The sequence below is a fragment of the Penicillium canariense genome (assembly GCF_028826845.1).
Source record: "Penicillium canariense strain IBT 26290 chromosome Unknown utg000006l_segment0_segment0, whole genome shotgun sequence".
In the NCBI taxonomy this organism is placed as follows: Eukaryota; Fungi; Ascomycota; class Eurotiomycetes; order Eurotiales; family Aspergillaceae; genus Penicillium; species Penicillium canariense.
Window position 1 is genome coordinate 1,241,346 of NW_026622733.1, and position 27,167 is coordinate 1,268,512.

General features: G+C 56.0%; 8 protein-coding genes across 8 annotated transcripts; 7 read left to right on the top strand and 1 right to left on the bottom strand.

The window, feature by feature from the left end:
* Positions 1-2,642: 2,642 nt before the first annotated feature.
* Positions 2,643-3,233, top strand: N7482_008430 (GPI anchored serine-rich protein; the record flags this gene model as incomplete). The annotated part of the gene is made up of 2 exons (XM_056690554.1): positions 2,643-3,055; positions 3,119-3,233. 2 exons carry the CDS (start codon positions 2,643-2,645, stop codon positions 3,231-3,233), a joined length of 528 nt encoding a protein of 175 aa, XP_056540319.1.
* Positions 3,234-5,596: 2,363 nt separating this feature from the next.
* N7482_008431 (uncharacterized protein) lies at positions 5,597-6,265 on the top strand (the record flags this gene model as incomplete). The annotated part of the gene is made up of 1 exon (XM_056690555.1): positions 5,597-6,265. One exon carries the CDS (start codon positions 5,597-5,599, stop codon positions 6,263-6,265), a length of 669 nt encoding a protein of 222 aa, XP_056540320.1.
* A 1,212-nt stretch (positions 6,266-7,477) lies between these two features.
* Positions 7,478-9,700, top strand: N7482_008432 (DnaJ and TPR domain protein; the record flags this gene model as incomplete). Its single annotated transcript, XM_056690556.1, has 3 exons — positions 7,478-8,090; positions 8,197-9,355; positions 9,418-9,700. 3 exons carry the CDS (start codon positions 7,478-7,480, stop codon positions 9,698-9,700), a joined length of 2,055 nt encoding a protein of 684 aa, XP_056540321.1.
* Positions 9,701-11,472: 1,772 nt separating this feature from the next.
* Positions 11,473-13,491, bottom strand: N7482_008433 (uncharacterized protein; the record flags this gene model as incomplete). The annotated part of the gene is made up of 1 exon (XM_056690557.1): positions 11,473-13,491. The coding sequence occupies one exon, from the start codon at positions 13,489-13,491 to the stop codon at positions 11,473-11,475; it is 2,019 nt and encodes a 672-aa protein (XP_056540322.1).
* A 2,024-nt stretch (positions 13,492-15,515) lies between these two features.
* Positions 15,516-18,718, top strand: N7482_008434 (putative serine/threonine protein kinase; the record flags this gene model as incomplete). The annotated part of the gene is made up of 3 exons (XM_056690558.1): positions 15,516-16,422; positions 16,487-16,584; positions 16,646-18,718. The coding sequence occupies 3 exons, from the start codon at positions 15,516-15,518 to the stop codon at positions 18,716-18,718; spliced, it is 3,078 nt and encodes a 1,025-aa protein (XP_056540323.1).
* Positions 18,719-19,659: 941 nt separating this feature from the next.
* Positions 19,660-20,394, top strand: nut2 (mediator complex subunit NUT2; the record flags this gene model as incomplete). The annotated part of the gene is made up of 3 exons (XM_056690559.1): positions 19,660-19,690; positions 19,750-19,846; positions 20,013-20,394. 3 exons carry the CDS (start codon positions 19,660-19,662, stop codon positions 20,392-20,394), a joined length of 510 nt encoding a protein of 169 aa, XP_056540324.1.
* A 2,124-nt stretch (positions 20,395-22,518) lies between these two features.
* N7482_008436 (uncharacterized protein) lies at positions 22,519-23,601 on the top strand (the record flags this gene model as incomplete). The annotated part of the gene is made up of 1 exon (XM_056690560.1): positions 22,519-23,601. One exon carries the CDS (start codon positions 22,519-22,521, stop codon positions 23,599-23,601), a length of 1,083 nt encoding a protein of 360 aa, XP_056540325.1.
* Positions 23,602-24,381: 780 nt separating this feature from the next.
* Positions 24,382-26,998, top strand: N7482_008437 (uncharacterized protein; the record flags this gene model as incomplete). Its single annotated transcript, XM_056690561.1, has 7 exons — positions 24,382-24,450; positions 24,507-25,441; positions 25,502-25,571; positions 25,633-25,721; positions 25,778-25,956; positions 26,016-26,870; positions 26,931-26,998. 7 exons carry the CDS (start codon positions 24,382-24,384, stop codon positions 26,996-26,998), a joined length of 2,265 nt encoding a protein of 754 aa, XP_056540326.1.
* Positions 26,999-27,167: the final 169 nt, after the last annotated feature.

Sequence of the window (27,167 nt, forward strand, 5' to 3'; positions counted from 1 at the left end):
ATGCAACCAAAATTTCAATAGTTCCGGAATGTGGAGACTGGGGGTGCCACGAGGCCATTAGACTCTGTTGCGGGTAGTCCTTTGAACTTGAACTATTCTGTGCCAGGCCAGATGTTCTCCGTACTCTGTTCTCACGTACTTCAAAGTCTGCCCCTATCTTGGCGCCTTGCGCGGAACCTCGAGACCGCCAAGCACATAACCCTATTCGGCAAGGCCATTGGCCGAGACAACAGAGAATGTTGCCCCGAACTAACATGATAGCGGTTCCAACAGCAACTCCGAGAGTGTCATCCGTGGTCGAGATTTGAGAAGCAGGGGCCCCGGATGCTGATCCGCACCTGTGCACAGATACTTGCGACCAGGCTCCTGCGCTGAGAACGGCCCCATCCAACCGGCCGTGTGGTGGAAGAGAGAGGGTCTAAATTTGCAGGTAAAACCCTTCCCTCCGTACACATGTGTGTATGCTAGTTGTGCGTATGGGGCCCGGTCTGGGACCCTACAGGACTGGCGGTATGTCCGATGCCAGGGACCAGAACCAGGCAGTGCATCACGCGGGCCCCTGAGCCACGGCGCCATGGAAGGCATCTTGCATGGGGCACGGTGACGGCGCCGCCTAGAGACCCAAGCCCAAGCCTACGCCCGCCCAGGCGCAACGCCCCAGTCCTGCCCGAGTGGGTTGAGAAAGACCGAAGCAAGCACCGTCAAGCACTTGGTGCTAACCGTTCAGGGAGACGGTCACGGTGCAATCGAGGGCTAGCGCCTCTCGCTGCGGGGTCAGTGACATTGGCAATGGCGGTTGAAGGTGGACTGTGATGATTACTGGACGGTCGGTCTGTCCTGTGATGAAAGTGTCGCGGTTCGCCTACAGTCGAATCGGATATCGGGCCCGCCTTTCTGAAAGGGGTGGGACTATCATCCACCAGAGGAAGAATCACAGAGGCTTTGAGCTGAGCGAACAGAAATATCGTATAGACCCCGTTTGGCCATTAGTTATAAAAATTGCGTATCACGTAACTTATATGGATTTTCTTCAGGTCTGATTATTGACCAGCTCCATATTGGGCTGATATACTGTTGGTTTTCGAGACCCTTTTCCCGAATACGGAGGTCGTTTTGCTCCATTTTAGGCCAAGCGGAGGAGGACGAGATTATACTCAGGTGCACGGAGCATTCAGTACGGAGTACAGTGCTAGTCGAAAGGATCAATCGGGGTGGGGGGGAACTAAGGGGAGGGATCCACCCCGATAAACAAGACCTCTTGGGAAGGTTGTTTTTTCTCGGCGAGAGTCCAGAGTATACTGTAACAGGCTAAATGATTTCGAGATTACACCGTTACATATCTCAGCCAGCAGCAGCAATTTGCCCTCCCACGAAACTACCCGGGGGAAATAAAGGGAAAACATGGTACACAGCAGCCATTGCCTTGCATCGGGGATCGAGGACCTGGGACTTAGGGTTGTTGTCAATGGACCATGAACATGAACATCCGGAGGAACCAGCTGTTCCCCTCCTTGCACCGCGTTGTTTACTCCGTACGGTGATGAACCCGTGCCCAGCCAGCGAGTGGAAATCCGCGGGTGGTTCAGGGGTAAGGTGGGGCATAGCCACTCTCGAAGGTCACCATGAGTGGCTGCGGCCCGCGGGCGACGCCAGGAACGGGCGGTCGATTGGCGGCGGATTGGTGGATGGCGGATGGGGACGCGGGCTGAAACCGGCTAATGAACTTGTTCATTTCTCACCTCGAAAGATGCAGATTGCAGTCACAACAAGGGCCCGTTTGGACCCTTTTCTATATAAGCGAAGATGCGTCAAGAATAAGATGAGAGTCAGTGCCCCGGCAGACGGCGGTCTGGAATATACTGCCTATCGCTGCCGACGGGACTCTTGAATGTAAGGTGGACGGTGCATCCTGGAAGGTAGTATAAGTCACTGTCTCACAGGTTTCGCAATAACCAGTTCCACTCTCCTCCACTTCATTACTCCAGTACTCCGTACAGTGATGGAATATCCACCCCGATCGGCATCCACCTCCACGCTAACACGCTAGTGGCTCCCAAAATTACCACTTCCCTTGTCGTCACAGCGAAACGGCTCACCACACGCGCCTCACGGCGCCAATCACGGCCCTGTGATTCTGTGGCTCCGGGGTCCGGCCATCAGGGCTGTGCGTGCACCCCAGTGGGTAATCACGGCCGGAGTAAAGTTCAGGTCGCTGCAGGTACGGCTCCGCGTTGCCAGAGGTACCAACAACCTGAGCGCCACAGTCGCTACACCGCACCCTGTCATGTACCAAGTACACACCACCCCAGCGAGGGCCGCTAGTCTACCCAGGATGACGACTCCGCAAGCCGAATGAGCGTGCAGTTCAGACAGTCCTTCCCCTTTTCCTCGGGGCCAAAGTGGGAGCCCGCTGATCAATGGGCCTAATCTCCCCGTTCATACAAAGGGCCCCTGGCTCCCCCGTGCTGCCCTGCTTCCTTTCTTTTCTCTCCAAGTACACACTTCGTTGCCATCGCATCAGTCACTCTCTCGACTTCGGTCATCCACTCTTTCACCAACTACTACACTCTTTCCAAAAGCTACGCTTTTATCAACGCCTTTTAAAATCACCTTCACGGTTTATTTTCCATAACACATTCAAAATGCGCTTCACCGCTGTTACCATTGCCTTCCTCGCCGGCCTGGCCGCCGCTCTCCCCGGTGCTGAGTCCACCGTCACCGAGGTTGAGGAGGTCACCATCACCTCGTGCGCTCCCACCGTCACCGACTGCCCTGCCAGACAGACTGGTGTTGGTGCCACCGGCAGCCCCGCCCCCATCATGACCACCGCCCCCGGTGGTGCTATGCCCTCCGGCAGCTGGTCCAGCGCCCCTGCTCCCATCCCCAGCTCCGTTGCTCCCGTCCCCGCTGGTCCCTCCGTGACTGTCGTCCCTGTTGTTCACACCACCTGCGCTGCCGTGACCTCCTGGTCGACCGTTGTCGTTCCCACCGCCTCCTCCCCCGTTGGCGGCACCGGCGGCGTCCCCCACGTCCCCTCCAGCGTTCCCGTTGCTAGGTAAGATTCATAGTCGAATATTCTCATATTCAACCATAATAGCATCGCTAATAATGTCTCTAGCGGCACCGCCAGCGCCACCCCCTCCGCCACCCCCGCCTTCAACGGTGCCGGTGCTCTCTCCGGCTCCGTCGGCTTCGCCGGTCTTGCCGCCGCCGCCGCCTTCTTCCTGGCATAAATGACTCCTTCCGTAATGGACTGCTTCATCTGACCCATTCTCTCGGGAGTGGTCAGCATGTGGTCGTTTTAGCGTGGGGAACGGCATTGGAGGAACTGGAGGATAATACTTGTGATATAAACCCTGGGTTCTGGTGATTTACCTAACTCAATATTGTTACTTGCTTCTGATTGGATATGCTTATCCCTTTTTTCTACCTTTCTGCTTTTCTTGATATACATATTCCTTCTTGGGCTTCCCTGGATAGCTTCGGAGTTGTGCGAAGCGCTTGGCGGCTTATGCACGATCTTAATGTAAACCATGACAGCTTTCACCATGATTCCTTGCATCCAGAGATTTCCGTAGCTATTTTTGGTGAATGTATCTATCACACTTAGGCTATCTGTCTTTTAATTTCTAAATGTCGTGAATATCATTGGCCTATGCCGGCGAGTTTCTTTGTGACCGGATTATATTATTAGCATGGTAACCATCCTTCTGATCAATTTCCTCGCCCATGGCTTCCTTCCTGCTTGAGGTTGTCTATTCCCTAAATGAATGCTGTAAGAATGTCTGCATATGTATATAGATGATGATATCCTAGACCTTACCCGTGTGCTGAAACATGTCCCCGGTCCCGACTATTTTCAGCCTTCGTGGCATTCAGCGACTTTCAAGTGGAACTCCCATGTTTACTCAGGCTCCATTTCTCAACGACTATCAACTAACATCACCCAAAGTAGCATGGGTATCGATTTGATTTAGCTCTCGCGCGGGTTGAGGTTGATCAGTGTAATGATAACGTGCGGCTCTCTTGTTATTGCTTGTAGCTCAAGGCCGAGAAGCCAACGAGAGGCTGTGTCTCATCCTCATTGCTTAACCTCATATTACAAAAACGACCTACTAAGCTGACAGGCCCGCTTGATCGGCCAGTTGAACGCACCCATCTGCCGACGACTGTGAATTTGGACATTGATTTCTGAGGCTCTCCTTCATTCCGAACGTGTTCGAACCTGACAATGCAGGGGCTAACGAGGCAATCAAGTCACGGAAGGGAGGCCCCTCATACGGAACCCTCGACCGGGTTCTTCGTGTTTTCCCCAGAAGCTTTGTGAGATCCCTTTTCTTGGCAAGCCCACCGTGGGGTATTGTGAGGTCTCCAAATAGTTAAAACACAGCTAGAGCGGATACAATTATAGAAGTATATATATGATCCGCTTAGATACCAGACACCCAACATCAACCAAACTTTGTACCTGCCGACCTCGAGGGTTGAAATAACACATCTGGACGCTGGCGTTGTCATTCCTTCCTTCACGACCAGGCGAAGCGATGCGACACATTCCACTACTCACAGTGTGAGCCTACCAAAAACGTACAGTAAGGACGCCTGGCCCCTTTGGCACCCCAAAAATAGGCGGTCCACCTCGTGATTTTAGAGGTGGACCTTTCCGAAGGGCACTGGACATGGCCATGCTGTACTCACTCATAGCGCAATGGCCGTGGGCCCCAGATGCCACTGATTGCCTGTGCATCGGGGGTTTAGCCCTACGGGGCAGGACTGTGATGCCATGGTCCAGACAGTCTGCCTCGTAAGTGGAGGGGCGGCCCCATATCGAAAATTCCGAGCCACCCAACTGCTTGTTTGGAAGGCAGACGACTGGCGAACTACGAGCGATAAAACAGAATACGGCGTTGATCCCTCGGAATCAATTGCGAGGTATACTGATAGGGCAAGGCCCGGTATGCGCCCATGCCGCATCGCGCGTAGACGGCTTTGGCCATTTGGAATCTTGTTTGATATCCAGCGAGCCTTGTGTGGCGGTGAAATCCCATCCTGTTACGGCCCCAGCAAGGGAAGCATCATCCTCTCATCAGCTTGGAGCTTGAAGCAGTACCCTGGAACGCCAAAGGAATGGCTTATAAGGCGACCCTAGCCCGCACCAGGGCCAATGGGCCGCTCCGAGAAATGCCTTGCGAATACTATAACTAACCATCCAGGACCCCCTGAAAGGGTACCGGGCCGTATGGTTATACTTCGCACACATCACCCTTTTCAGCATCAAAACGCGAGCCCCGCTTCGCAATTCAGGGCCCTTTCGACACTTCCGAGGTGGCTCCTCTTGTCTATGCCGGACCCCGTTCCACCATCCTGATCTTCGGTGCCGGATACGAGCCCTCGGCGGCGATCCGCTATTTACGTCTACCCAAGCGCACGTCATTCGTGTTCAAAGATAGAAGTATATCTTGCGGCCCTGTGCTCTCTTCGGATTTTAATTGAGGTCGCTGTCTCCCCTCCCTGCGAGATGCTGTTTTGTACTTTCCTGAGGAGATCGCAGCCAGCATCATCTCGCAACCGCCAATCTGACTCCAAGCTGCCCGTCATGGATCTCTCATCGTTAGAGGGGCCTCCTCTGGCTGATTTCACCGCCCCTCGTATTCAGGAGCCCCAATCGCCCCAGGCCGGTGCTCATTACGATCTGTCGAAGCTGTTGCCGGCGCGGACAGCTTCTGCAGACCCAACGGCCCCTGGACAACTACGGCAACGACTATCACATAGTCAGGCCTCCGGGTCCACCAATCCCTTCTGGAATGACGGCCCTCTCAGGCGCACGCCGGCCCAGAAGGGCAGGAGGTGTCCTTCAAACGAGTTGCTGCCCGGCAGGAACACCGGCACAGACCCGGTACGCGAACCCCGTCCCCGATCGCCTTCCGTGAATCCATATCAATATACTGAGTGCCGGGTCCCCAGACGATCACGAAGCGCACCCCTCATATGGCTGGAAAACGAGGAGCTATGGGTGGTGACCGATGGATGGCCGGCATCACGGTCTCCAACCCGGCGTAGCCAGCCACCCCGACTCGAGATTTCCACAGCCGAACGTGGTACTATGCCCGTCGACGATGACTTGGATCGCCTGGCAGTGTCCCCTCCACCTTCGTATGACAGCCACTGCTTCCGCCCTGCACACGTGACGCGACAGCAGCATGGCATGGAGTCGAGATGGGGCGCCGTTGCCCGCCGGATGCATAACCTGTCGTTGAATCGATGAGCACACGACTGTTGAACCTTTCCATTGATGGGGTCCCTCTTTCCGCTCCCTATCTGATATGACTCTAAAGCATACGATGACCCGGCTGATATGCTAAACCAGCGGCCCATGATGGACACTGGGTGGATGGCATAAGAGTCGCGTGGCGTTGGTTGACGCCACATCTGGCAAGCAAAAAAAATTACCTCAGGCCGAACCGCGTGCCTCGGAGACGAGGCACCACATTGATAAACCCCCCGAAATCGCACTTCCCCACTGGTCGGTCGACCGGGTTTTGTTTTTTGTTTATTTTTCTGCGGCGGAGATCGTCGCTGTAATCCTGCACGTCTGCAATATATTCCCCCCCCCCCCCGGCCCTAGTCTTTCGGCCGGGGAATGCTACAGTATCAATTTCAAACCGCGACACCTACATTCTCGCCCGTAGCGTGGGAGAGTATCCTACGGGGTCGTACTTTTTGCGTAACAAGAACACTCTCTGTAGCCCGAACAACACGGACTCCTTTCTTCCTGCAGTTCGTTGGTCGCAGCGCTGGCTGCGATTCGAGCAAACTGCACATCGGATCCACCGCTCCACCGCAAATTATCGACTCGCTGACACGTCCGCGGCCTGCAGGACTAGGATGAGATGAACGAGTCGAGGCTGTAAAGGACGGGCAGAGCGAGAGTGTGACAGACCGAGGACCAACAGGAGAAGCTTCTCGAATCTCCCCAGCCATTGTACTTTCTGTGGTGCCGTCATCTCCGGCAGGATTGGTGACTCCATGTCTCCAGTTCTCGCGCACGCTAACACAGACCAGCAGCTCTCCAGCCTCTGGAATATATTTTCCCTGTCCCACCAGTGGCCCAGAGAAAGCGACAGAAGGAAAGAAATGGAATGTAGATATATAACAAGTCATTAGTACGCGGGGGGCGGGGGACTCCCCTCCACTCTTTTCTCGCAATATATCTTGCTCGGCCGCATCGGTCTCCATTAGCTTCGCCTCAGCCCCTATCCTCTCAGGAAAACTGTGATGACTGATGACTGACGCTCCACACGAAATCATGGCTGGACAGACGTGAACGAAGACCCATTACTGTACTAGACACTGAACACCGCACACTGGACTCCATCCCTCCGACCCGTGGTTGACTCCCTCGCCGACTCCCGCGCTTCTACCGCCTTCGTCGTCCTTCGATCCCCAAAAAAAGAGGGCAAAACCCACCTTCCGCCCAATGGTCCAACTCGCCCACATCTTCAAAAAAGACAAGGACAAAGACCGGGAGAAAGAGAAGCCTGAGAAACAAGACACTTCCGAAAAATCAAGACCATCACCCTCGGCCAGATCGTCTTACCACGACGACCACCCGGACAGTCCCGCCCTCTCGCCCCGGACCTCTTTCTCTTCCGCGCGCAAGTCGCCCGCCAAATCCAAGTCTCCCTCCAAAGCCCCCTCCAAGTCCCCGACCAAGTCCTCGCCGACGAAGAAGCGCTTCTCGCACAGTCGGTCCTCTTCCACCTCCACCCAGCCCCCTCCCTCCTTCAAATTCGGCGCCCGGTCTTCACGAGACCAGGACCTTCACCCGCTCAATCTTCCGCCCGACGAGCTACGCCGTCGACTCTCGGCCATGGCGGCGTCTCGGGACGAACAGCGGAGCTCCATGGACATCGATCCACAGGAGTCTCAGCAAAAGAATGGTGTCAACGGCACCGAGGTGGAACGCAGTCCTACCCCGCCGCCGCACAAGTCCTCGGGCTCGACAGACGAGGCCGATTCGTTCAAGTTGGCCGGTAACAAATTCTTCAAGGATGGCGACTACCGCCGCGCCATTGAGGAGTACAACAAGGGTATGCATTCTTGTCTGAAACGTTTCTGTTTTCGCCTTCCTTGTGTTTAAGTGTGAAGATTCTTACGTACATTTGCTGAGCCTTTTTTCTTTTTTTTTGCCTGCAGCGATCGAGATCAACCCCAACTCGTCGGCCTACCTGTCCAACCGTGCCGCCGCCCACATGTCCGCGAAGCAATACCTGAACGCGCTCGAGGACATTGAGCGTGCCAACGAGCTTGACCCCAACAATGCCAAGATCATGCACCGCATGGCGAAAATCCTGACCAGCCTGGGTCGGCCAGCTGACGCCCTGAGCGTCCTGTCCCAGGTACCTGATGCGTCCGCGACCGACCGGGCCCCCGCCGAGAAGATGCAGAAGTTCATCACACAGGCCGAGGAGACGCTGGCCGAAGACCGCGGTGGATCGATGGCGATCTTCTGCCTGGACCAGGCCCGGCAAGGGCTCGGCCAAGGTGTGAAGGAGCCGCGCAAGTGGACCTTGATGACCGCCGAGGCCCAGCTGAAGATGAACAACAGCAATTCCCTGGGCAAGGCACAGGACCTCGCCATCAACCTGCTGCGCGAGAACAGCCAGGACCCGGATGCGATGATGATCCGCGCCCGCGCTTACTACGCCTCCGGCGAAACGGAGCAGGCGCTCAAGCTTCTTAAAATGTGCCTCGGGCTGGACCCAGACATGAAGCAGGCGATCAAGCTGCTGCGCATTGTGCAGAAGCTCAGCCGCACCAAGGAAGAGGGTAACGCCGCCTTCAAGGCAAAGGACTACCGCCGCGCTATCGATCTCTATACCCAGGCCCTCGAGGTCGACCCCACCAACAAGGATATGAATGCCAAGATCCTGCAGAACCGGGCCCAGGCCTACATTAACCTGAAGGAGTACGACTCGGCGATCCAGGACTGCACGGAGGCGCTGCGTCTGGACCCCGGCTACGTGAAGGCGATGAAGATGCGCGCCAAGGCGTACGCCGGCGCCGAGCGGTGGGAGGATGCCGTGCGCGAATATAAGAGCATTGCTGAGAACAGCCCCGGCGAGAAGGGTATCCAGGAGGATATCCGTCGGGCTGAATTCGAGCTGAAGAAGGCCCAGCGCAAGGACTACTATAAGATTCTGGGCGTGGGCAAGGATGCCTCCGACAATGAGATTAAGAAGGCCTACCGCAAGATGGCTATCCAGTATCACCCGGATAAGAACCCGGATAGCGAGCATGGCGACGAAAAGTTCAAGGAGATCGGCGAGGCCTATGAGACTCTGATCGACCCTCAGTAAGTTCCTTCACTCGCCGCACGTCAACCCGAAGCAAAGTATTCTAACCAGCTGGCTCCAGGAAACGCACTGCCTATGACAATGGCGATGACCTGATCGACCCGTCCGAAATGTTCGGCGGCGGCGGCTTCGGCGGCATGGGAGGCATGGGAGGCATGGGCGGTATGGGCGGCGGCATGGGCGGCATGAACGGCACGCACATCAACATCGACCCCAACATCCTGTTCAACATGATGAACGGCGGTGGGGGTGGTGGCTTTGCCTCTGCTGGCGGCCATCCCTTCGGCGGCCAGGCCCGCGGCGGCGGCGGCGGCGGCGGGTTCCCCGGTGGGTTCCCTTTCTAGACCAGCCGGCCTGCCCATCTATCCCCTCCTCTATACGCCATACCTCCTGCGCTAATCAGGGAGTGCCAGAAAGCAACTGGCGCCGCAATTGGAGTCCTCGCGGGCATGATTGGCAGCACATCTGCATCTCTATCTGCTTGGTTGAGACTCGTTTGGTGTCGCCGTTGCTTGGGGCCCCTGGTACCCGCACTCCGGGACCGATTGGCCGTGGGCTTGGCTCAGCTCAGCTCCGAACGACGAACGCTATATTGACCCTCTACCTACCCTCTATTTGGACGACATGTACGATAAACAGGCGGTTCATCATCCTCTGCTTTCTGTTGTCATGTCCAGCAGTGTCTTGTCTACATGCTCTTGCCATACCATACTTCATGGAAGCAACATGATTCCCATATGATAGACCTCAATTTTTCTTATAGCAGCTTTCCTGTCTGATTTTATCTTCTTCACCGTTATTCCTCCCTTTCCCCCCCCTTTTCTTCTTCTATTTCCTTTTTCTACTTTATTTCCTTCCATTTTACATGTCACTGGATCGATCTTCTGCTTTCGGTGCCGGTCCTGTATATGGGCTGGATAGATTGATGGATACATGAGCGCCGAGTGCGGTACGGTGCATCTTTGCATAGGCAGACGGATGAAAGATTATTGCGCGGCCGGGGCATACACCAGACATCATGGCGTTTTGTTGTTTTTCCTACTGTTCTTTTACCCGTGAGATGACATACTTCCCCCGGGTTGTCTATTGATTTTTACATGTACCTCGCCTCCTCTGGAGGGTGGCTACTCTCCATTGAGGCAAGAAAAATTGCATGGGATTGATTCTTTTTGGGTTGATAAATGATTCTTTGTATCTGTGGGCCTCCCTAATGGTTGAATGACCACCGCAATACTTGCTGCGCCTGTTCGATACACAGTTTAAGTCTTATGGATGTACATGTCTTGTTTCTCGGGCTCGCATTCCTTCAACGTCATACCCCAGCTATTTCGTATAATTATAGCTGTCGTCCTGTAGTAATTTTGGAGATTAGTTCACATTCCTCCGCAATTAACTAATTGGTATTTTTATAATTGTCTCACTAAGCGCCGAGGGATACAGGGGCGACGTCCCCCAGCCCCTCGGCGCAACTGATCTCAAGATTACTGCCACATGTAAGGGCCAGCGATGACTTTGTCTTTAAAATGGTGATGTAATCTTCGGAATCGAATGGTCACAAAATCTACGATTCCCTTAGAAGAAAAGCCTAGAAAGATACATGGGAAGGTGAAATAACTGAGAGCGGCAGGGAATAAACAGCTTTCGGATATATCTAGGTAGAGATCAATGAACTGAAGAGTAACCTCTACCTTCTAATGCAAATGAAAACAGACATGAAAAGGTAAATTCGCCAATTCAATCGGATTCAATAAATGATCTGTTGCTATGTACGTCCCCAATTCAACTCAACATCCACATGCAGGTCAACTGTACTTCCACTAAGCAAAAAATCCAAGTAACAACAAATATGTCGGGGGAATCTCGAAACTATATGGGGGGAGGATAACAAGAAGCGAGTGAATGTACCATAGAGAAAGAGTATGCAGCAAACTCCGCCGCTAATGAGAAAGGAAAGAAGGGAAGGCGCTGGTCGAGCACGCAGCCAAATGAGACCAGACCACAATGGCTAAGAGAGATGTGTGTGGACCATCTCATGACAGCAGACTTGCTTCACCTGGTCAAGGGTGCAAGACGAAAGACAAGCTCAGCGGGCCACGACTATATGCCATATATCCCATCATATATAGCCCAGGCCGCCGAGCATGCTCTTGCAGTCTGAGACCGGCAGGGCCGTGACACCCAGGGCGCGGACGAGGGCACCGCCACGGAGACGCTGGAGGCCGATTGCGACTTTCCAGGCCTCGGTATCTTGCAGGACAAAGACGTATCGCTTGCCTTCTTGATCCCGCAGACTGGCGCGGAGGACGTGGAGACCGCGGAACTCTGCCTGGGGCGGGTGCACCGGTCCACCGTCTATGCCGCTCGCCGCGGCACTGCGAGCAAAGCACGCACTCGGCGAGGCCAGACGGCACGTGTTCTTGCAGACTTTGAGCAGGTTGGCGGTGAATGCGTCCGATTCCTCGTTCGTAGGCACCGTGTGCGCGGATCCACTGCGACGGAAGGAGAATGGATTGCTGGACGCTGGTTGTTTCGAAGCCTGCGGCGCTCCCATCTGGGGGCACCACACCTCTGTCAGCTTGAGAGTCCACGCTTTGACATCCCATTCACGCTGTCCGACTCCACGAAGGTCGTCGTCTACGAACAGTCCTTCGGTCGTGATTCGCAGTACGAGTCCTTCGGTGACCATGCCCTGTCCGGAGACAAGCTGTGCCACCGGCGTCTTCATGAAGGCGTTGGTGAATTGGTATACACCCAGAATCACGATTTTGTCTGGATCCTTGGTGGAATAAGTGCCCCGATGCGACGGTGGAGGTGTGGTACGTGCTGTCGACTGAGAGGGAGCATATGATGATTCAGAGTACGCCGAAGACCCAGATGCTTGCCCGTACGGCCGTCGCGGACGGTCATAGGGCCGAAAGGAATAAGCATCATCTTCGCCGATGGTGGTTTTGGCCGTTGGAAAGGGCGGCTTCTGGGGCGAGGGTGTCCGGGGTGCGCTTGTTGCGCTTCCAGCCTTCGGTGGTGGCGCCTCTTTCTTGCTTTCCTGCGCCTTTTTCTCAGCGTACCTCTTGGCCGCCGCTTCCTTAAGAGCAGCAAACTTGGCCATGGCTTCCTTCTGGGCCGCCGCCTTTTCTGCTGCCGCCTTTTCAGCAGCCTCCTTGGCAGCCTTCTCCTTTGCTTCTGCCTCACGCCTCTCAGCCTCGGCTTTAGCCTCCGCAGCTGCTTTTTCTTGCTTCGCGCGAGCTTCGGCGGCTTCCTTCTCCGCCCGTTCGCGAGCCTCTCTCTCAGCTTTCTCTCTCGCGGCAGCCATTTCGCGCTCTAGTTGTTCACGACGCTCTTTCAACTCCTTCTCCATTGCCTCGCGTTCACGCTTCCTTTCCTTCTCCTTAGCTTCCGCCTCTCGCTTGCGCTTGAACTCCTCCATCTTTCGGCGCAGCTCCTCCTTGCGTTTCGTCTCTTCCCGTGCCTTCTCCCATTCAGCCCCATTTGGGCCATGATTGTTCTGGTCCGACTTTGGAGGAGCGCCAGGACCAGCCCCGGAACCAGCCCCGGAGCCGTGTTGATTGCCAGCATACTGGTTGCCACGGCTCTGGCCACCTCCAAAGTTTCCTCCTTGCTGCTGCTGCTGTTGACCCGATCCACCATTGCCACCGTACTGCTGTTGTCCTGATTGATTGCCATGGTTGGCCCCGGAAGACTGGCCGTGAGCATTTTGCCTGCCGGAGCCCCCGAAACCGCCGAAGCCACCGCTGAATCGTTTCCCACCGTAGCCGGTGCTATTGGAATTGTCCGATTGAGACATGCCAAAAGCCCACCCGGCAACACCCACTCCGAGCGCAACCACTACCATTCCCATATTGTTATTACTTGACACGGTTGTGACGTACCAGGTCTTAACGACCGGTGCGATAGCGGACCAGATCAAGACCACCAAGAGCATGCTTGCGGCGCCTGCGATGAAGCTATTTCGGTGGCATTGCAGAGAAGGGAGGTATAGGAAGCCGGAGCCGGAGGAGTGCGGGGGGACGATGAAGATATCGTAGTTGCCAGGCGGCAGGTCGGAGGATTTGCGGTACTCGCCGTCGGTGGTATGAGGGTTCTCGCCATGCGGCGGCGGAGGTGGTGGCCCATCCATCACAACCGTAGGTGTGTGTCACCACTTGCAACCGTGTGAGTGATGCGACAGTCTAGATTGTCGACTCGGTCACGTAGAGAAGAACTCGTCGAACCCACGATGTTTTCTCCTCCAGTATATGTGGCCCGTAAATACCCAAAGCCCAGACTTGTCCTCCTACTGCCTCGATTGAAGGTCCGATGGCCTGATCAGACTCTAGTTGGATTGGTTCTCAGCGCGGATGCGAGTCGATTGCCAGGTCATGTTCGTCGAGGTGGGACTTGTGCACTGAGGCCCTAGGCCACTCAGTGCTCGGGAAGCCGGGTCGATAGCGGGAAGAATTAAAAATATATAGACGCAATAAACCACCTCTTCCACCGAACACGAGGGGGTCAAAAAATGGGGGTGAGGCAGCGGAGAGAAAGAGATGGTCGCTCCGGGGTGGGTGGGTTGTTTAGGAGAAGCGGGAGCCGCTAACGATCGGCGGCTCCATGCAGTGAGGACGTGGCCATCACACAGCAAAACAAATATGCGCGTCCAATCCAAACTTGCTACTTGCTGGTGGCCTTGTCGGGCCATCAGATTCTTGCTGGGAGAATCTGACCTACTCAGCAATGTGAAATACCTCGGGGTAGCTACGCAGTCGCACGCCCCGTTGTCACTGGGCGGAGGAACCAGTGGCACAGCATCAAGGATGCTATCATGGACCGACCAGACTTAGGTCCTTGCTTGGGGGCCCAGGTCGCATTTGAAGCAGATACAACCTTTGCTACGGGACTCAGGATTTCAAACACCTTTTTTCTTATTTTTAAAGCTGCGAAGGTGAGTTGTCTTCGCACTTGGAGCCCCCAAGAGTATTTGTTTTGGTTTTCCCTCTTGTGGAATGGACCCGCTTATGTCATTGCTGCCTGACGGCCCCATGCTGGTGCCTCAGGCATAAAGAGGCTGTTGCTGGGGATGCCTTGACAACAGTATGACTATAGCCGACTATACGGAGTGCTCTGTAGTTGGTGGGGGCCTACGATAATACGAGAACCCAGCGGTGTTGCCGCTCTGCAAGTTCCAATCATTCCCAGATTCATACCCCTATCCCGGATCTCCAGATGCATCGTGATTTCCCCACCGGGCGCTCCATGATAACCTAACCGTGCTTTGCGCCATTCAGACGGGGCGTCCAAATCGGCGATTCACGAAAGGTGTACGGAGTACTTCGTGCGGCAAGGTGTGGTGCCAGGCGAAGGAGAGGGAACCGGGTCGATGTTGCGGTCAAGCGGTTGGGGGAAGATAGTTGAACCGCAGTGGGTCCGTCGTGATACTCGAGGTCAACGTCAACATCCCGCCGGAGCATGTCCGTCACAGGGTAGAAGATGGTAGGCGTGGCAAGAGTCACGTCCGACGCGATCAAGAGGGAACAAGAGGATGCAAGGAAGCTGTATATAACTGTAGAAATCAGCAGCCACCTTGGACCTCATGGCCAACCACTGTGGTCGAAACGTCGACAGTGATTTGCCCCTGGTCCCATGATCGGAGCAGGCGATGCGGAACCCTGATCAAGCCAGTCCTCAAGACCCAACGGAGAGGCTGATTCTTGAGTCACGGCCCGCAGTCCGCAGTTCAGGGTTATCTCCAGGAGTAAACCCAGCCCAAAGGGAAACACCCGGGGACGGTGAAGCGGGAAAAGGAAGCGTAGTTATATTCAAGGCCAGCCGCTGGCGAAGCAAGCAGCACGAGGGAACGTGACCCGCCGCTGGTGATTGGATGTTATTCCCCTCGGGATCCCATCGCGCTCTCACATCCAAGGCTTTTGTTTGCCATCTTTCCAACTTCATTTCTCGGCCTTCCTCCTTTTTGTTTTGCTTGCCTTTGCGGTAGTCCGGCACTACCCCAATCTACTCCGCCCTCCCCGCCAACCTGTCCTCTTGGCCCCATTCCCAGGCATCCCATCACCTCCCCTTCTCCTATGCCGCGTCGATAGCCACGAAGGCCCCGAACTCCCCTCCTCTCTCCCCAACTCCTTCTGCCCTGCAAGGGCAGTCCATACCACCATGTCCTCCTATCAATCTCCTGTCCACGCCCCCCAGGGCCACGCTGTGACGTCGCGACAATTCCCCGCGTTCAACCCTGTCGCTGCCGTCACCGCACCCGCGGGGACCTTTCTCCCCGGGACCAAGGTCCAGGTGGGCAGTCACCGCGTGGTGGTGGAGAAGTATTTATCTGAGGGTGGGTTTGCTCACGTCTATGTGGTGCGGCTGCCTCAACCGGTCAATGGCACGGAGACCGCTGTGCTGAAGCGGGTCGCTGTGCCTGACAAGTCGGCCCTGGCCAGCATGCGCACCGAGGTTGAGACCATGAAGAAGCTCAAGGGGCACCGGCATATCGTCAGGTACATCGATTCGCATGCCTCCCAGCTGCAAGGCAGCGGCTACGAGGTCTTCCTCCTCATGGAGTACTGCGGGGGTGGTGGCTTGATTGACTTCATGAACACCCGGCTTCAGAACCGGCTGACGGAGCCCGAGATCATCAAAATCTTCTCGGATGTGGCTGAAGGAGTTGCCTGCATGCACTACCTCAAGCCGCCACTGCTCCATCGGGATCTCAAAGTGGAGAACGTTCTCATCTCGCGATCCCGGGGTTCGACTACCTACAAGCTGTGCGACTTTGGATCCTCGGCACCTCCCCGTCCGGCTGCTACCTCGGCCGCTGAAGGTCGCTTGATTGAAGACGACGTGCAGCGCCACACGACAATGCAGTACCGTAGCCCGGAGATGATTGACGTTTACCGCAAGCAACCAATTGACGAGAAGAGCGACATTTGGGCCCTTGGTGTGTTCTTGTACAAACTGTGTTACTATACGACGCCCTTCGAAGAGGTTGGCCAGATGGCCATCCTCAACGCCAAATACAAATTCCCCGCATACCCTCAGTTTTCGGACCGGTTGAAGATGTTCATCGGTAAGTGTTGGAACTCGCCAGGGCTATTACGAGGAGACCATGACTGACTGGACTCGCGGAACAGCAATCATGCTCAAGGAGAATCCACAAAAGCGTCCGAATATATACCAGGTTCTCAAGGAAGTGTGTGAGATGCAAGGGAAGGAAGTACCAATTCGAGATGTTCGTCTTTCCATGCGCGTTTCAAAAGCCGTGTCAACAATACTGACCGTCGTGTGTTTAGATCTACTCCAATCGGTCTGTTTCTGAAACCCGGCGAAACCAGGAACTACCTCCCACGCCAACAGAAGCAACTGCGGTGGGCGCAACATTCTCGCCTCCTATTCAAGAGACTCAAATCATCCCCGATATTCCGCCTATGCGCAGAGGACGGCCCGTAAAGCCTCAGTCGTCTGCGCACAGTTCAGCCAAACCAAGCCCTTCTCCATATCGCGGTGGCTCCAAGACCTCATCCCATGACCCGTTCGCAGCATTGGATGGAGACACGAAGAAGAAGACTGCGGACGAACTGTCCAAACGATTCCCGACATTGGACCAGTTCGATATCCTGCACGAGAAGGGCGACAAGTTCGACTTTGAACCGACACTGAAAGAGACTAAATCGGAAGACGAGGACCTCTCGCAGAGGCTTACCAATGCATTGGCCGATGATGCTTTCGCACGACGGCCTTCTCTAGAGCAACAGGCACCCGCTGCAGACCGACGGTCGCAGATCTCGCCTGCGCAACCACAGAAGCCCCAAGAAGTTTCCACTCGGCCACAGGCGCCGCTGTATCAGCCCACCCCTAAGCGTCCTACAATGGTCTCGACTGGCACTATGACATCTCCTTCCCAGACACCCCGGTTGCAGGAACCGAAGCTTTCTAGCCGCCCAATCTACCGCTTCCCGCCATCCGAGCATGAGCGACGGCCTTCCAGCCAGCCCTGGACCGAGGAAGAGCAGAAGGTGACTGGATATAATGTCCCGTCGTCCCCGTCGCTCAATTTGAGACCGGAAGCGAGCCCACGGCTGTCTTCTGATCAGTTATCCAACCAGTCCAACTCTGCCCGTGCCTCCATGGAGACAATGCGGCGGCCATCTGGGTTGGAAGCCACTGATCCGGGGGGAAGGTCCAAGTCTGCCATCGCCAAGGCTCGCCCTGTATCGGTACAAGCTGCATCTCGTTACGACATTCCGCATGAACCCCAGGCCTCACGTTCCTCTTTGGATCTCTCTCGAATGCAATATGAGGGTGGTGCGCCCCTGAGAACGGTCCGTACTGAAGTCGATCGGGAGTCTGAACGAGCCAACATCTCCTCGGACGTGGACTATCTACGAGCCAAGGAAGAGGAAGAAAGCAACCGTAAGCGTGAGAAGCGTTCTAGCGGTGGCTCTAAGTATGCCAAGCGGGGCAGCTTGCCTTCTCTGTCACTTTCAGGAAGCAAGACCTTATTCGCCGGTCGTTTCGGCGAGGCGTTCCGCCGATTCGAGAGCACAAACCAGGACAAGCCTTCCACTCCGACAGCCGAGGAATATCCCTCGCGCCACAAAGCTCTCATAAGCGAATCGGATATTTTGGATTCTCCGCCCAACGAGGGGTTGTCATCCTACGAAGACGATGTTCTGGAAGATGTAGACCGCGATGATATCTCTCCAGAAATGCGCCGCGAACTCGAGCGCCGCCGGCTCTCCCAGGAGGAGAAACGAGTTGCCCATGCTGCAGCAGAGTATAGGCGCCGCGCCGCCGACGGTGATGGGAGCGGACAGCATCGGTCTCGGGCGATCCTGAACCGGGTGCAGAATCTCCTTGGCGAATCCAACAAGCCCCAGTCTGCTCCCAAGACCGCAACCGGGTATGGGAAATACACCGACACCGGTGCTTTGCAGGCAAAGCAAGGTAGTAGTGACCCTCAACCGCCCTCCTCGGGTACACTCCCCATCTCCCGTACTCCTGGTCCCATCTACGGTGCCCGTGAAACGACCGTGGCGCCCCCGGACCGTCGTGAAGATGCCAGTGCCCCTGCGACTCTCCCTCACGCTGCCACTTCCCACTCCACCGGATACCCGTCTGCGCGTCCCGCATCACGCCCTGTGGCTCCGCCTAAGCCGAAGAGCCTGCGGGTGAGTGGGCAGGACACATCGCGACCCAGCAGCAGCAAGGACCGCAGGCCCTCCGTTCAACCGACCCCGACGAGTCCCGGCGGGGAAGACTGGGAAGCCAATTTCAGCCGGCGGTTCCCGAGCCTGTCCGGGATGGAGATGGAGACGGAGATCGAGATTTCGAAATACCCCAAACTCAGGACCCGGGAGGTGTAATAGGAGAAGTGTTGTCTCGGACATCGATCGTGGGCTTTGTTTTAGGCTTAATGTGTCGTGGTTATTTTTAGCGTGTTTCGCCCGGGTTGATTGCCTGCCTGTGGGGAATGTATAATTTCCTGTTGACGTGATGCATATATAGAGACGTGACATACAATCCATTGCCGAGATTTTGAATTGGGCTTGCGAGTACTCCGGATGGATTTGTGTGTCTCCAGATAGGCTCTGAGAAACAAACTATGTGCGCCGAGGGGTGAAACGGGATTTCGGACTCGGCCTAACGAACCACTCTATGCGCATCAACACCCATCCAGATTGACTGAGTCTCACCAGCCCTGTTTCTGAATATGACACAGTGGCATTGTGGTTTACACCCAGCCTGTGGATATCTACTTTTCCTAATTAATCTGTGTCCGCTTGAGTGGTTCGTGAATGCCCGCCTGTTGGCAGAGATAAGTCTATAGATCCTAGATAGGAGGAATAATCGGCTTTTGAGACATGATTTTCTTTGAGAGCGCAATCTCCAAGTCAACAGCCATCTCATCCCGGGCGCGATTCTCAGCCAAGGCCTGGATGAAGTGGAAGAGGATGGCAACGAGACTAAGAACAGACCGTCGAAGGCACACAGCCTTCGAACACATCTGAACCCATGGTAGAGGAGCCAAGCTCTTCTCCCCTTCAATGCGCGGCCGCATCTGGCGCAATAATTCCTTCAAGGGAGTGGAGTTGAGAGGGCCCCCTCTTCGTTCTCTTAGTTTGGAGAGTGCATTTCGAGAGGTACGAAGGGCGTACTTCTTCAAGCCCGTCAGATCTTAAAGTATACCTCACCTCCACCAAGAACCGGTTGAGCCGCCTCCACACCGCCTTTCCCCACTGCGTGTTTTCCCAAACCACCATTGCGGCGGACTCCGATCACAGAGAAACCAACGCCAGAAACCACCATGGCACCTGTCACGCTGCAGACGGTCGATGGTAAGTAAGCCCGAACCAGTACGCATGGAGAGATCCCCCAAAGCTAAGCCCGGGTGCAGACGACCTCAAAGATGTCATCCAACACCTCTTCGAGATCCAATCCGCCGTCCACGGCTACCTAGGCCCGGAGACACAGCAAGAGCTGGTCCGCAAAATGTACGTGATCACCCCAAGCCTCACTACCAGGGCACTCTCTCAAAACGCCCGGGGATTTCCCGGATCTCCATGTCCTCCAGAGAGCAACCTTGCCCCAACACCGTCCACATAAAACCAGAACCCGAACCCCGAACCCCGAACCCGGCGAAGCTAACCCAGGCCACAGCAAAAACCTCACCCTCGCCCTCTCCACTCTCTCCACACACACAGACCTCCCTCCAAACGCCCAGTCCGACACTTCGTCAAACCTAACCGACCCCTCCAACCCGCCCCTTTCCAGCATCCAGCTCCCGCCCGAGATCATCGACTACATTGACGCGGCGCGCAACCCGGACATCTACACGCGTGAGTTCGTGGAGCTGGTGCAGCGCGGCAATCAGGATCTGAAGGGGAAGCGCGAGGCCTTTGCCGAGTTCCGGGATGTGCTGGCGCGCGAGATGCGCAGTGCTATGCCTGAGTGTCGGGCGGAGGTGGACCGCGTGGTGGCCGTGACGGGGGGACGCGGAGCGGGTGCGGCGGAGGAGACGGTGGATGGAACCGCGAAGTGATTTGATCTATGTTGCTTTTGCTGGTGCCCTTTTTACCCGGGGGGGGGGGTGTTGCCGCGGGCTTGGACTGCGTGATCATGGTCGGGTCCCCTGTTACGCACCGTCTGGCCCCGAAGGCCATGCGTTCCGGTTGCTCTGGGGGTCCGCCTGTGATGGCTGGGCTGGGTGGTGGCCAGCCCGGCACGGTTCCCTCTCCCGCGCACGGTTAGACCGAGGACGAGGCTCTGTTGGTTGAGCGACTGGGAGACCCGGTTCCGCTCGGGGGAGACGGGTGGGATGTACCCTGTGCCTCGTGGGGGGCCGGAGGCTCGGGAGGATTCGTGATGTTCGGTTAGATGTGGTTGCCGACTTTTGTTTGCAAGCGAGGCGCTCGGGCGTTTTGGGGTTTCATGATTGCTTTCTTGCTTTGCGGATGGAATGGGAGGTTGGGGTTAGGTTAGGTTGGGCTAGGACGTCTACGGAGTCCGTACAGTATGAACGCACTTTTGCAGCGGTTGAGCGTGCATATACGGGGGTACGCATGCTTGCACTGACATCGCCTGGGGGCCTGAACGGGCGGAGTACTCTGTACGAGAATATGTAGGATCGTGACAGCCCGGAGCCAAATATGGGCATCCAGAATACAGTCATCGGTTTCAGACGGTCGCACAGGATCAATTACCGTGTTCGTCTGCTCCCCAGCCTGCTATATGCGCCTTCTCCTCCCTCTCTACGCCGTGGCGAGAACCGCACCACAGCTGAGGCTCGGAGGCCATGGCCCATCAGGAGGGAGATCAGATGAAATCATATCATGGTGTGCTTAGAGTAGACGCAAATGCATACGTCAGGGCGTCGTCCTCTGTACCCCGTACTTGGTCCTCTGTATAGGGTTTCTCAGAGCCTCTGGTCCATCCAGTCAGAGTACGCAGTAGTCCGAATAGACCGACGAGCGATGCCCGGCACGGCTCATCTGGCATGAAGTCACCAGCGCCGCTCAGCACACCGTGCTCGCCTTTCGTCTGCGGTTGGCTGTGGCGGCGCAGGGTGGGGCTGACCCCAGACGGGGATGTGAGCCCACATGGAATGCGCCGTAGACGTATAGTATCCGATGGATGACGAGGATTTCTCCAGTCAACGGGGCAGCCAGGGCAATAGGGCAATAGGGCAACAGAGAAGCAGCAGAGCAGAGGGGCAAGCCTCGTTGAAAATCCGCAATGGAGAGGCTACTGTGCGTAGGAACAGAACAGCAACATCCCACAACGGCGGGAAGGGATCGGCCATGGCCTCGGCTGGGCTAGGCTGGGATGGGGGTACGCGGTGTGTGCTTCACCATGAAGTCACCTCGCTCTTTTATCCGGAGAGGGATGTTGAGGATGCCTAATTATGGTACCGCCGGCCAGTCTCCGGGCATGTCGAAACCCCACGGTTCCATTTTGCCTTTCTTCCCCTGACCCACCAAAGACATTCCGAGCCGTTTCACAACTATGGAACCGCTGGGGAGGCGAGTCAGTCCGTCTCTCTGTATCCGAACCCAGTATACTATACTTCGCATGTACGGAGCAGTATGTACAGAGTACGGAGAACTACTCCGTGCTCTGTACTCCGTCCACACGGTACAGCCGATCTGCAAACGAATCACATCCCAGCCATGCCAAGAACCACTCACGCCTGGCCGCAGGGATGATAGCCTCATTCCCTGATCTCGTGAGGCCGCTAGTCAGTTCGGGTCTTAGGGCCGGGCGCCTTCCGATCGACCCTGGGGTACGGCCCTGGTTGATGAGAAGTCTGCGCCCTCGACTCTGCCCAGGTCACTTCCTGGGGCTCCTCGTGTCGTGGGACAGAGTCGCCGTACGGAGTACTCCGTACTCCGTTCTGGATGATCGCCCTGCCCCCCCGCAACCCCCCCCCCCGGCCCTTCCTAGGCCTCCCCCCAAAAATGAGCCCCCAAATCGTGGTGCTTGGCTTCTGACAAGTATCGTCTTCTCATCTGACTCTCTTGGCCCCATTGTCGCATTCCCCTCGTCTTTGCTGCTCCTTTGTTTGCCAGACCGATTCCTCCCTTCTCTCTCCCTCTCCTCCCATCTCCAGTCCCCGCGTCTCGCCGCCTATGATGGTGATCCCCGCCTGACCATTCCTTCCTCCGCCATGGCCAACATCACTGCCGCCGGCGATGGGATCACCGGTGGTTACACCGGCCAGTCGCTGGGCATGCAAATCACCATCGCGACCCTCGCCGGCATCACATGGTACAACGCCTTCGAGCTCGTCGTCCTCATCTTCGTCACCTTCGCCCAGTATCGCGGCCTCTACTTCTGGAGCTTGCTGGTCTCGTCCGCCGTCGGCTTGATCCCCTACTCGCTCGGATTTCTATTGAAGTTTTTCAACCTCACCACGGCCACCTGGCTGCCCGTCACCCTCCTCACCGTCGGCTGGTGGGCCATGGTGACCGGGCAGTCGATCGTCTTGTATTCACGCCTGCACTTGGTCCTCGCGAACCAGCGCGTGCTGCGTCGCGTGCTGGTCATGATCCTCGTCAATGCAGTCATTCTGCACATCCCGACCACCGTGCTGACGTACGGCACCAACCTCGCACCGCTCGGGGCGACCCGAGCCTCATATATCACCGGATATAACGTGATGGAAAAGATTCAAATGACCGGCTTCTGTCTGCAGGAATTCATTATCTCGGGTCTCTATATCTGGGAGACGGTGCGCATGATTCGTCTGGATATGGACCACACCAAGCGCAAGATCCAATACCAACTACTGATCCTCAACATGATCATCATCATTATGGACCTGGGCCTGCTCGTCGCCGAATACCGCAACTACTACATCATGGAGACCATGCTCAAGGGCGCGGTCTACAGCATCAAGCTGAAACTTGAATTCGCCGTGCTGGGGAAACTCATCCACCTGGTCCACAACCACGTCTGGAAACCCGAGTCCTTTTCCGGCCCTCGCGAGTTTCCCGACTTTGTCGATGCGACCCGCGTCACCTCCGACCTCACCCACGCCGCGCCAGTACACTCCAGCCAAGCCCGCTCCTGGATGGACGATGATATCTCCATTGCCATGTTCGAGCACTCCCCCCGGTCGACGCGCACACAGCCACCTCCGACACCGGCAACTCGTGGAGCAGCGATACTCGCATCCAACACGGAGATCCCCACGCCATCGATTTCACCAGCCCATTCTGCCAATACCAGCGCAAGCCCGCGAAGCTGACCGAAAAGCCCGGGTGAGGCGGAGAATAAAGCCTGACCCGACTTTGCCCCCCGGCGTGACGATGTTCGATTTGATTATGTGATGAATTACGGGCTCATGAGATACGCCCGTCATTGAGACTTGATATCCCAAGTACCCCTGAACATCGCACCACCACCCCAAACGCACTCCGACAGCTGTGAAGAGTGGGATGCGATCCAATGCGAGTCGCAGGTCGTATCAGACCCCACGCACATGCGGCCGTTCCCCCTCCGGGCTTCGCGCCCGACCCTCTCGTTCCTCCAGGACCCATATATCTGCCGAGCTAGCTATCAACTATCTGCGATGGGCGATCAGGTACTGCGCCATCCGCGCGCAATGGATACCCCGGGGATGTAGATGCACCTAGGGCGACCCCCTCAAACACAACCCCCATCTTGGATCTATTGTGTATATAGATTGACGCCTCTTCATAGGACCAGGTTTTCCTGGATTGTATGAGCTCTATTAATGATAATGATTACACATGGCCTAAATATAATTACTATCGTGTTTGACAAGGCGCTGCGTCAGAGGCGCGGGGAAATATCGGGAACCACCAAACTTTCCCTTCAATTTGCCTTTGGCAGCTCCACATCCCCACGGGGACGAACGACCCACTTTTCGGCCCCCCCCACGCTGCTTCAGAACAGGTTGCGATGACGAATGCAACCATGCCGCATAGCTGACAGACCCCGAGACAGGTTTATCTCTGTCTTTCGAACCTCCTTCTGCCAACAATATCACAATATCACCGGCATCATGAAATCCCTCCTGAAGCTGTCGGTGTTTGGGAGCATTGGGGCTGCCGCCGTGCGGAGTGGTGACGCTGTAAGTGGCGCTGTACAATTTCAATAGCTTCATCCCGCTCACTAGTTCTTCCCAAGCGCCTCCACGCACACCATAGCGCGCCCGTCTGTGGCAATGATGCCTCAACACTGTCGCTGAGCGACCCGCCGTACGACAACTACTTTTACTCGGACTGCAACGTCGCCGCGCAGGCAGTGGTCACGAGCCCGCTTCCAGCTAGCAATCTCTCTATCATCGGCCCGCGGCTGATCGTGGCGTGGCCGGCCGGCAATAGCGGCATCTGCACGTTCTTCACGCCCCAGAATGGCGCAAACGGGACCTTGTCCATTGAGATGGTCAACTCCACCGCCGGCCAACCGCTCGGTCCTGTATACACAGCAGCATCCAACAGCTCTGCGCCTCCTAGCGTCGGCGTCCAAGGGGTCCTGCGCTTCAATGCATCTGCCACGCTCACCCTCCCGATACTGGGCAGTATCCGCACGATCCGTGACTTTGTCGAGGGACCCAGTCTCCTCCAGCCCGAGATCCAGGATGCAATCCAGTTCACCGCGCACGACGACGGGAGCGCCTTACTGCAGCGGACCTGGCTGGATAATGTCACATCCACAGCGCTCACATTCACCCCGTACCCTAACGGCACGGATACCAAAGTCACCATCTCCAATCGCACCCTCGCCTTCCCAGCCGGCGACTACCTCTTCTCCGCATCTTTGAATTACCCGCAACTCGCGGCTCTCCAGCCAGGCTCCGTGCTCAATGCTGCCTCCAGCAACCTAACTACCTCCCAGCCGGACCAGACGACCGCGCTCTCTTTCCTGTCATACTCAGAGAAACTGCTCGCAGGCGCGTGGCGCTTCCTGACGTACTTTGGGCGCGACTCGATGATCTCGGCGCTACTGTTAGAGCCGGTGCTCAGTTCGGGCGAGGGAAGTGCCATGGAGGCTGTTATCGGGGCTGTGCTGGAGCGGGTGAATCGGACTGATGGGAGCGTTTGCCATGAGGAGACTATCGGGTGAGTTTTACGACGAGCCCCTAGATGTAAATGTTTGGTGCGGGGGTCTGATGGTGGTAGGGATTATGCGACGTGGACAAATTTGCAGGACAATATCTCGAGTAACGCTATGGTTTGCGACTATAAAATGGTGAGTTTTGGCCTCCGGCGAGACGGCCGCTGATTGTGGGGTTTATTCTGACTGATACAAGGTTGACTCGGACTATTTTCTTCCTGTCTTAATGCAGAAGTATTTCCTGGATAATCCCGTGGGACAGACAAGAGCTGCATCTTTCTTCAAGTATCCCGCGCCATCATATTCCTTTGTCTGAATGCAACATCTAACGCGGGAAATAGCACGTCGGCTGGATCTATTAATGCCGTTAATCAGAATTTGACTTGGGGTCAACTGGCATTGATCAACGCGGAGCGCATCATGCGTCTTGCTGGTCCATTTGCGCAAAATCAGACAACGGAGAACCTGATTCACCTCAAGGACGGACAAGTCGTGGGGCAATGGAGAGACAGCAATTACGGTATGCCTACACCACGGACTCCTCACAGGAGAAAGGCTACAACTCATTCAATCTCACAGGCATCGGCGGAGGCCGCATCCCTTATGACGTGAACACAGCCCTAGTCCCCGCAGCCCTACGCTCCATCGCCCTCCTCGCCGAAAAAGGCCTCTACCCCAACCAGACGCAATGGGCGACTCTGGCCCCGCAATACGCGCAAACCTGGGAGGACAAGACCCTCTCCTTTTTCGAAGTCACAATCCCCCAATCCAAAGCGCAAGACCTAGTGGCATCCTACAAAAACGCCTCCTCCTTCGCTGGCCCGGATCAATCCGCCTCTATCACCACAGACGTCGTATTCCATGCCCTCGCGCTAGACGGCTACAACAACCTCTCGCAGGTAGCGGTTATGAACACCGACGACTGCTTCCGCCACTTGCTCCTCAACACCACCAACGACACGCAGCTGACAGCTTTCCTCAATAACTCCGCCACTAATATCCGCCGCACCTTCCCGGCGGGCCTGATGACCTCTGCCGGCATGCTAGTCGCGAACCCGGCCTTCGGGGAGGACGCTGTGTATGCGCAGAATTGGACGACCGGCGCGTACCACGGCACGGTGGTGTGGTCATGGCAGCTTGCCATGATGGCGAAGGGGTTGGAGATGCAGTTGGGCCGGTGCGACCTGACCAGTAACTTTACGGCATCGGGCAGAGGTCACAAAAGTCAGCGGGCTATTCCTGCGATCCCGTCGTTCTGTGGCGATGATACTGTATATTGGAATGTGCGGGCTGCATATAATGAGCTTTGGGACTCGATCGAGCGGAATGAGGACCAGCTTTCCGGAGAGGTTTGGTCGTGGGTTTGGCGGGATGGTGGGTTCCAGGTTACGCCTCTGGGTGTGTTGCCGCCGCCCGGGGGTGGTTCGCAGACTGGTACGTTGCTCTGGGCTTGCGCCATGGCAGATGTCACCTATACTAATAATGGTTATCCAGAATCTGATATTCGACAGCTGTGGTCTCTTACGTTTCTGGCTGTGACGAGAAATGAGGCTTATAACTAACGGAGGCATTGAGGAAAATGCATGGTTGACAATATTTTGATTGTACATAAAACTACCAACTATGATCGGTTTGACATGCCATCTGCTCGTGGAGGTGAAGCCTTTAACGGATGAATACGTGTTTCCCAGGATTGACTCCCCCTAGGCTTCTTTGTCACCCCATCGAATC